The sequence below is a fragment of the Carcharodon carcharias genome (genome assembly GCF_017639515.1).
Source record: "Carcharodon carcharias isolate sCarCar2 chromosome 37 unlocalized genomic scaffold, sCarCar2.pri SUPER_37_unloc_5, whole genome shotgun sequence".
Lineage (NCBI taxonomy): Eukaryota > Metazoa > Chordata > Chondrichthyes > Lamniformes > Lamnidae > Carcharodon > Carcharodon carcharias.
Genome location: NW_024470770.1, coordinates 291,049 through 301,625, shown reverse-complemented (window position 1 = coordinate 301,625; position 10,577 = coordinate 291,049). Strand labels below are relative to the sequence as shown.

General features: G+C 53.1%; 1 protein-coding gene across 2 annotated transcripts in view; it reads right to left on the bottom strand.

The window, feature by feature from the left end:
- Positions 1-3,243: 3,243 nt before the first annotated feature.
- The window catches only part of LOC121274751 (ras and Rab interactor 1-like), a 29,149-nt gene continuing 21,815 nt past the window's right edge, over positions 3,244-10,577 (bottom strand). For both annotated transcript variants that reach the window (XM_041182094.1, XM_041182093.1), the window contains exons 3-5: positions 8,821-8,941; positions 6,825-6,897; positions 3,244-3,350 (exon numbers count right to left, since the gene is read on the bottom strand). In XM_041182094.1, coding sequence (XP_041038028.1) covers positions 3,251-3,350; positions 6,825-6,897; positions 8,821-8,941 — 294 coding nt within the window. In that variant the 3' untranslated portion in view covers positions 3,244-3,250. The remainder of the gene's footprint in view (positions 3,351-6,824; positions 6,898-8,820; positions 8,942-10,577) is intronic.

Here is a 10,577-nt window from a genome sequence, read left to right as displayed (position 1 = left end):
CTCACACACTTACACACACTCACACCCACTCACTCACTCACACACACTCACCCTCACACACACGCACACACACACTCACACACACACACACACACTCACACTCAAACACACTCACTCACACACACACACACACACACACACACACTCACACACACACTTACACACACTCACACTCACACTTACATACACACTCACACTTACACACACACACTCACACTCACTCTTACGCACACACACTCACACTCACACACTCACACATTCACACTCACACACACATTCACACACACACATTCACACACTCACATTTACACACACTCACACACACACTTATGTACACTCACACTCACACACACTCACGCCCACACACTTACACACACACACACACACACACACTCACACATACTTACATACTTACACACACTCACACCCACACACTCACTCACACTCAAACACACTCACACACACATACACTCACACTCAAACACACACACTCACTCACACACACTCACCCTCACACACACACACTCACACACACTCACACACACACACTCACTCACACTCACACACACACACTCACACTTGCACTAACGCTCGCACTCACACTCACACACACTCACAACACTCACACACACTCGCACTCACACACACACACACTCACTCACACACACACACTCACACGCTCACACACTCACACACAGACACACTCACACACACACTCAGATACACTCACACACACACACACAACTCACACACACACACGTACACACACACACTCACTCACACACACTCACACTCACAGACTTACTCACTCACACACACACATATACATACACACAGGTATTTTGCATCAGTTTTCACTGTAGAGGATACAAGTAACATCCCAGAAAAAGCTGTAAATCAGGAAATGGAAGGAGGGAGGAACTCAAGAAAATTACAATCATCAGGGAAGTGGTACTGAGTAAATAGTTGGGAGCTGTGGGCTGACAAATTCCCAGGTCCTGGTGGACTTCATCCTAGGCTCTTGAAAGAAGTGTCTAGTGAGATGGTTGATGCATTGGTTCTAATTTTCCAAAGTTCCCTGGATTCAGGGAAGACTCCATTAGGTTGGAAAATAGCAAATGTTACTCCTTTATTCAAAAAGGGAGGGAGACAGAAAGCAGGAACCTACAGGCCAGTTAGTCTAACATCTGTCACAGGGAAAATGTTATTAAAGATGTTATAGCAGGGCACTTAGAAAAATTCAAGGCAATCAGGCAGAGTCAACACGGTTTTGTGAAAGGGAAATCATGTTTAACCAAATTATTGGAATCCTTTGAAGGAGTCACATGTGCTGTGGATAAAGGGGAATGGGTGGATGTGCTGTACTGAGATTTCCAGAAAGCATTTGATAAAGTGCCACATGAAAGGTTATTGTGGAAAATAAAAGCTCGTGGTGTAGGGGGTAACATACATGGGGTAACATGGATAGGAGATCGGCTGGCTAACGGGAAGCAGAGAGTGGGCATAAATGGGTCTCTTTCTGGTTGACAGGACGTGACGAGTGGTATGTCACAGGGAGCAGTGCTGGGGCCTCAAGTTTTTGCAATTTATATAAATAATTTGGATGAAGGGATGGATGGGATGGTGGCTAAATTTGCTGATGGTACAAAGATAGGTAGGAAAGTAAACTGTGAAGAGGATATAAGGAGGCTGCAAAGTGACATAGAAAAGTTAAGCGAGTGGGCAAATATCTGGCAAATGGAGTATGTGAAATTGTTCATTTTGGCAGGAAGGATAAAAGAGAAGCTTATTATCCAAATGGTGAGAGATTGCAGAGCTGTAAGATTCAGAGGGCTCTGGGTGTCCTAGTGCATGAATCACAAAAGGTTAGTATACAGGTACAGCAGGTAATTAGGAAAGTTAATAGAATGTTATCGTCTATTGTGAGGGGGAATTGAATACAAAAGTAGGGAGGTTACACTTCAGTTATACAGGGCACTGGTGAGACCACATCTGGAGTATTGTGTACAGTATTGGTCTCCTTATTTAAGGAAGAATGTCTCTGCATTAGAAGCAGTTCAGAGAAGGTTTACCAGACTAATACCAGGAATGGGTGGGCTGTCTCATGAGGAAAGGTTGGACAGACTAGGCTTGTATCCACTGGAGTTTAGAAGATGAAGAGGAGAGTTGATTGAAACCTTTAAGATCCTGAGGTGTCCAGACAGGGTGGATATGGAGAGGATGTTTCCTCTTGTGGGAGAATCTAGAACTAGGAGTCACAGTTTAAAAATAAGGGGTCGCTTATTAAAAAGAGATGAGGAGAAATTTTTTTCTCTCAGAGGGTCGTGAATCTTTGGAACTCTCTCCTTGAAAAGGTGGTGGAATCAGAGTCTTTGAATATTTTTAAGGCAGAGGTGGATAGATTCATGATTAACAAGGGGGTGAAAGGTTATCGGGGGGTAGGTGGGAATGTGGGGTGGAGGTTACACTCAGACCAGCCATGATCTTATTGAGTGGCGGAGCAGGTTCGAGGGGCTGAATGGCCTACTCCTGCTCCCCGTTTGTATGTTCGTAAGCGAAAACCCATCTGGGTCACTGATGTCCCTTTAGGGAGGGAAATCTGCCCTCCTTACCGGGTCTGGCCTACATGTGACTCCAGACCCATAGCCACACGGGGTTGGCTCTGAAATGGCCGAACAAGCCATTATGTTCGAGGGCACCAAATGCTGGGCCCTGCCAGTGACACCCACATCCCATGAAAGAATAAACGAAGAAAAATTGGCCTCAGTACCCAAATCACCCGAGGGTTCCCACCACCCCCCGCCCCTCATTGACCATCCAAACCCACAATGCATGGCGGGTGATGGCTATCTGACCTATCGTGATTGGAGGTTTAGGTCACGTGACTGATCATCCTGCCCAGCCCCCACCAACCAAGCTCTCCTGCCATTGGCTACCCAAAAGGCTGGTCCGTGCGAGGCCCCAGCCAATCGGAGCCAACGAGATCTTCAACCAACCCCGATTGGACGCTCCTCAACTTTGACCCTTTCTTCGTCTCTCCAAGGGATTTGATAGGACCAACTGTCCAGGGAGAAATGTTCTAAAAAGGCGCGCGATATATTTTTTTCTCTAAAACGGCGATTTCCCATCGCTTCCCGTTACACCCCCACCCCCTGTGTCGCTTCCCAACATTTCATTGGGGAGCAGCCGGTAATTCTCAGAATCTCCAGACCAGCCCTGGAGGAGGTTGGGAACTTGAGTTCGAACCCAGTTACTCACCTATCCCCAGGTGGGAGATGGTCTTGAGTTTTTTGTGTGAACGAGCGTTGGCGATGGCGAGAGGGAGATTCAGGGTGAACGGCAAAACATCCCTTTAATAAACACAACAGGGGCAAACAGATCAGAACCCCACAGTTTAATAACTCATCACTCCCCCCATGCCCCCATCTCCCCAAACCCCATCCCCCCATCCCCCCAACCCCCATCCCCCCATCCCCCCCATCTCCCCATCTCCCCATCCCCCCATCCCCCATCTCCCAATCCCCCCATCCCCCCCATCTCCCCATCCCCCCATCTCAACATCTCTCCATCCCCCCAACGACCCATCTCCCCATCCCCCCATCCCCCCATGCCCCCATCTCCCCAAACCCCATCCCCCCATCCCCCCAACCCCCATCCCCCCATCCCCCCCATCTCCCCATCTCCCCATCCCCCCATCCCCCATCTCCCAATCCCCCCATCCCCCCCATCTCCCCATCCCCCCATCTCAACATCTCTCCATCCCCCCAACGACCCATCTCCCCATCCCCCCATCCCCCCTTCCCCCCATCTCCCTATCTCTCCATCCCCCCATCACCCCCATCTCCCAATCCCCCCATCACCCCCATCTCCCAATCCTCCCATCTCCCCATCTCACCATCCCCCCATCTCCCCATGCCCCCTTTTCCCCATCTCCCCATCTCTCCATCCCCCCATCCCCCTATCTCCCCATCCCCCCATCTCCCAATCCCCCCATCTCCCAATTCCCCCATCACCCCCATCTCCCAATCCCCCCATCCCCCCTTCCCCCCATCTCCCCATCCCCCCATCTCCCCATCCCCCCCATCTCCCAATCCCCCCATCGCCCCCATCTCCCAATCCCCCCATGCCCCCAACCCCCATCCCCCCATCTCCCAATCCCCCCATCCTCCCCATCCCCCCATCCTCCCCATCCCCCCATGCCCCCATCCCCCCCATCTCCCCATCCCCCCATCCCCCATCCCCCCATCTCCCCATCTCCCCACCCCCCCCATCTCCCCATCCCCCCCATCTCCCCATCCCCCCATCTCCCCATCCCCCCATCTCCCCATCCCCCCATCTCCCCATCTCCCCATCCCCTCATCCCCCATCTCCCCATCTCCCCTCTCCCCATCTCCCCATCCCCCCCATCTCCCCATCCCCCCATCTCCCCATCCCCCCATCTCCCCATCTCCCCATCTCCCCATCCCCTCATCCCCCATCTCCCCATCTCCCCACCCCCCCATCTCCCCATCCCCCCCATCTCCCCATCCCCCCATCTCCCCATCCCCCCATCTCCCCATCTCCCCATCTCCACATCCCCTCATCCCCCATCTCCCCATCTCCCCACCCCCCCATCTCCCCATCCCCCCCATCTCCCCATCCTCCCATCTCCCCATCCCCCCATCCTCCCATCTCCCCATCCCCCCATCCCCCCATCTCCCCATCTCCCCATCCACCCATCCCCCCATCCACCCATCTCCCCATCCCCCCATCCCCCCATCCCCCCTGTTCCCCATCCACCCATCTCCCCATACCCCCATCCACCCATCTCCCCATCCCCCCATCTCCCAATCCCCCCATCTCCCCATCTCCCTATCTCCCCATCCACCCATACCCCCATCCACCCATCTCTCCATCCCCCCATCCCCCCATCCCCCCTGTTCCCCATCCACCCATCTCCCCATACCCCCATCCACCCATCTCCCCATCCCCCCATCTCCCAATCCCCCCATCTCCCCATCTCCCTATCTCCCCATCCACCCATACCCCCATCCACCCATCTCTCCATCCCCCCATCTCCCCATCCCCCCCATCTCCCAATCCCCCCATTGCCCCCATCTCCCAATCCCCCCATGCCCCCAACCCCCATCCCCCCATCTCCCAATCCCCCCATCCTCCCCATCCCCCCATCCTCCCCATCCCCCCATGCCCCCATCCCCCCCATCTCCCCATCCCCCCATCCCCCCATCCCCCCATCTCCCCATCTCCCCACCCCCCCATCTCCCCATCCCCCCCATCTCCCCATCCCCCCATCTCCCCATCCACCCCATCTCCCCATCCCCCCATCTCCCCATCCCCCCTGTTCCCCATCCACCCATCTCCCCATCCCCCATCCACCCATCTCCCCATCCCCCCATCTCCCCATCTCCCTATCTCCCCATCCACCCATCCCCCCATCCCCCCATCCACCCATCTCTCCATCCCCCCATCTCCCCATCCCCCCATCTCCCCATCCACCCATCTCCCCATCCCCCCATCTCTCCATCCCCCCATCTCTCCATCCCCCCATCCACCCATCTCCCCATCCACCCATCTCTCCATCCCCCCATCCACCCATCTCCCCATCCCCACTCTCCCCATCCCCCCATCCCCACATCTCTCCAGCTCCTGTCGCACCCTCGGGATGTCCTAGAGTGTTTCACACACAGTGAAGGGTTTGTTTTGAAGTGTGCTCACTGTTGTAATGTAGGAAACTCAGCAGCCCATTTACGCACAGCAAGATCCCACAAACAGCAATGTGATAATGACCCAGATCATCTGTTTTTAGTGATGTTGGGTGAGGGATAAATATTGGCCCCAGGACACCGGGGAGAACTCCCCCCTGCTCTTCTCCCAATAGTGGCCGTGGGATCTTTTACACCCACCTGAGAGGGCAGACAGGCCCTCGGTTTAATGTCTCATCCTGAAAGACGGCACCTCCGACAGTGCGGCACTCCCTCAGCACTAACCCTCCGACAGTGCGGCACTCCCTCAGTACTGACCCTCTGACAGTGCGGCACGCCCTCAGCACTGACCCTCCGACAGTGCGGCACTCCCTCAGTACTGACCCTCCGACAGTGCGGCTCTCCCTCAGCACTGACCCTCCGACAGTGCGGCTCTCCCTCAGCACTGACCCTCCGACAGTGCAGCACTCCCTCAGAACTGACCCTCCGACAGTGCGGCACTCCCTCAGTACTGACCCTCCGACAGTGCGGCTCTCCCTCAGTACTGACCCTCTGATAGTGAGGTGCTCCCTCAGCACTGACCCTCTGATAGTGAGGCGCTCCCTCAGCACTGACCCTCTGATAGTGAGGTGCTCCCTCAGCACTGACCCTCCGACAGTGCGGCGCTCCCTCAGCATTGACCCTCTGATAGTGAGGTGCTCACCTCTAAAAGCATAATTTGAAAAGCTAAAGGATGCCGCTCTTTCTCTCCAAGGGTGGGATACAAGGGTAACTTGTGCTCAGATCCCCATCCAGTGTAACCGTGTCCAGTCCTGGGCCCTGCACCCCTCAGGAGGGAGAGATTGCCCCTGGAGGGGGGAGTCAGCGCAGATTCACCAGCATGGTCCCGGGGTTGAAGGGGTTAAATTCGAGGGTGGGTCACACAGGCTGGGCTTGTATTCCCTCGAGCGTAGAAGGTTGAGGGATATTCTGATTGAAGTGTTGCCAAGTCCCTTCCTGCCTGAGACTCTGGTTATCCTGGGGTTGGGGTGAGTGGGTGGATGGGTGGACAGCGGGGTGGGTTAGGGGTGGGGTGAAGATGGCTGATGGTTCTCCTGACACCAGCCACCAAGACGGACTCACCTGCTCACACAATAAAAAGAGATGAGATGGAAGATATCTCCAAATGTCACTCCGGATCCTTCCAAGGAAAAAGCTGCAAGGGAAGGGTAGAGGTTTGTTAATATTCCCGACTGACCTGCTCCCTAATCCCACAACCCCCAACCCCTCCACACCCCTGTCCACAGCATCCTGTCACTCAGGGGCTAAGCTGGGAACTGCCCTTCTTGTTCATTCACAGGATGTGGGCATCGCTGGCTGGGCCCAGCATTTATTGCCCATCCCTAATTGCCCCTTGAGAAGGGGGTGGTGAGCTACCTTCTTGAACCGCTGCAGTCCATGTGGTGTAGGTACACCCACCGTGCTGTTAGGGAGGGAGTTCCAGGATTTTGACCCAGCGACAGTGAAGGAACGGCCGATATATTTCCAAGTCAGGATGGTGAGTGACTTGGAGAGGAACTTCCAGGTGGTGGTGTTCCCCATGTGTCTGCTGCCTTTGTCCTTCTAGATGGTAGTGGTCGTGGGTTTGGAAGGTGCTGTCTGAGGAGCCTTGGTGAGTTCCTGCAGTGCATCTTGTAGATGGTACACACACTGCTGCTACTGTGTGTCGGTGGGGGAGGGAGTGAATGTTTGTGGATGGGGTGCCAATCAAGCGGGGCTGCTTTGTCCTGGATGCTGTTGAGCTTCTTGAGCGTTGTGGGAGCTGCACTCATCCAGGCAAGTGGGGAGTATTCCATCCCACTCCTGACTTGTGCCTTGTAGATGGTGGACAGTCTTTGGGGAGTCAGGAGGTGAGTTACTCACTGCAGGATTCCCAGCCTCTGACCTGCTCTTGTAGCCACAGTATTTATATGGCTGGGTCCAGTTCAGTTTCTGGTCAATGGTAACCCCCAGGATGTTGATAGTGGGGATTCAGTGATGATAATACCATTGAATGTCTAGGGGAGATGGTTAGATTCTCTTGTTGGAGATGGTCATTGCCTGACACTTGTGCGGTGTGAATGTTACTTACCACTTGTCATCACAAGCCTGGATATTGTCCAGGTCTTGCTGCATTTGGACATGGACTGCTTCAGTATCTGAGGAGTTGCGAATGGTGCTGAACATTGTGCAATCATCAGCGAACATCCCCACTTCTGACCTTATGATGGAAGGAAGGTCATTGATGAAGCAGCTGAAGATGGTTGGGCCGAGGACACTAACCTGAGGAACTCCTGCAGTGATGTCCCGGAGCTGAGATGACTGACCTCCAACAACCACAACCATCTCCCTTTGTGCTGGGTGTGACTCCAACCAGCGGAGAGTTTTCCCCCTGATTCCCATTGACTCCAGTTTTGCTGGGGCTCCTTGATGCCACACTCGGTCAAATGCTGCCTCGATGTCAAGGGCAGTCACTCTCACCTCACCTCGGGAGTTCAGCTCTGCTATCCATGTTTGAACCAAGGCTGGAATGAGGTCAGGAGCTGAGTGACCCTGGCAGAACCTAAACTGCTCGGGTTAAACATTGTGACACTGCCATGTCAGTGTCAAGGGGCAGAGGTTGTGACAGCATTAAGCATTAAGGGCACAACCCAGAACCTTCCAGAATACCTGGGGGAAGGGTACAATTTGGAACCTTCCAGAATGTCTGGAAGTTGTGTGCAATTCAAAGCCTTTCTAGAATACCCAGTGGATGGGCACAATCCAGAACTTTCTAGAATACCTAGCAGGCAGGCGCAATCCAGAATGTTCTAGAACACCTAGCAGGCTGGCACAATCCAGAGTGTTCTAGAACACCTAGCAGGCGGGCACAACCCAGAACTTTCTAGAACACCTTGCAGGCAGACACAATCCAGAACTTTCTAGAATACCCAGCAGGCGGGCACAATCCAGAACTTTCTAGAATACCCAGCCGGCAGGCACAATCCAGAACGTTCTAGAATACCCAGCAGGCAAACACAATCCAGACCATTCTAGAATACCTAGCAGGCGAGCACAATCCAGAACGTTCTAGAATAGCTGATGGACAGATCTCACTCACTGGCATTGCTGGGATCCTCGTTGATGATAAAGTCATGCACAAAGGAGGGGTCAGAATCGTCGGACAGCCTGACGGACAGGACTTTCTTCTGGGACGTCGCTGACTTCCGCACCAGGAAGATCTGCCATGGGGGGAATCACACTCATTGTTAAAGGGCCGGGACACACAAAATTCCCAAAGGAATGTACATCTCGTTAAATGAAATTAAAAGGCCACACGTGTTGGGACATGTATAGCGGCACACACATGTTCCAGTGGTAATGTCATCACTTCATCACGTGTCGGTGGGGGAGAGAAGGAGAGGAATCTAGGGCTATACATTCACAAATCATTATAAGGAGCAATAGCATTAACAGTGACCATAACAAAAACTCCAAACAAGAACTGGGCTTTATCACTAGACACATGGAAATTAAAAGTTAGAATTCATGTTAAAGTTGTATAGAACCTTGGTTAGACCACACTCAGAGTTACCGCGCACAGTCCCGGTCTCCGTATCCCACACTCGGAGTTACCATGCATAGTCCCTGTCTCTCTATCCCACACTCAGAGTTACCGCGCACAGTCCCGGTCTCCGTATCCCACACTCGGAGTTACCGCGCACAGTCCCGGTCTCCGTATCCCACACTCGGAGTTACCGCGCACAGTCCCGGTCTCTCTGTCTCACACTCGGAGTTACCGCGCACAGTCCCGGTCTCTCTATCCCACACTCGGAGTTACCGCGCACAGTCCCGGTCTCTCTATCCCACACTCGGAGTTACCGCGCACAGTCCCGGTCTCCGTATCCCACACTCGGAGTTACCGTGCACAGTCCCAGTCTCTCTATCCCACACTCGGAGTTACCGTGCACAGTCCCGGTCTCTCTATCCCACACTCGGAGTTACTGTTCAGGTTCTGGTCTCCATTTTAGAAGAAGTATTTAAATGTTTGGTGAGACAGAATTTGAGTGTTGCTGAAAAAAGGGATTTTTTTTTGTCGAAGCTTTTCACCTTGGACTCATCAGGACAACTCACAAGAATATCAAAATTAAAGGAACAACAATTTGTACTGTTTGAGAAAAGGGTGCTGATTGGCTGGCAAATGGGCTCTGATTGGTAGAGGCGTTGCCATGGAGAATGCACCAGTTTATAGTGATTGTTCACAATTTAAACCAGGCAACTTGACCCTGACTTGTCCTGAGGAATAAACCTGCGAATGGCTGTCACTTACTTTGTTTGGCTGAAACAGGCGCTATGTGTGTACACGTTCTTGCCGCCTGCAAGGAGCATTGATCTGTGTAGCTTCCAGTACACACAAACGCACCACACAGCGAGCTCTACTGGCAATCTTAAATTGGTTGTCAGTGTAACCTTTAGCACATTGAGGATTATTTAGCAAATGTTGTCCAATCGTGGAATCACACCTCATGTTGGACTCTGTGCTTTGAGTTTTGCAAGTGCAGGCCGGTTGGGTGGGGTCTCTACCTTGCCCATGTGAACAGCGGCTGGAACAAGCTGTTTGATACGATCTGCCAGTCTTTGGGACCTGCAAACCCACCTCGTATCACACTGGCACTGAAATTCATACACCACATTACTGGTTTGGGTGTCCGTGTAAGTAGGGGCCACCCGAGACACACAGCAGTGGTGTCTCTTTACACCCTGCTTTATCCACACAACATCAATTGGACAAAGGATTGGGTGAATTGCTATAACCAGTTTGGAACAAGTTTTCCCGACACACAGTGAAGAATCTGTGAAGACCATAGGGGATTTGCT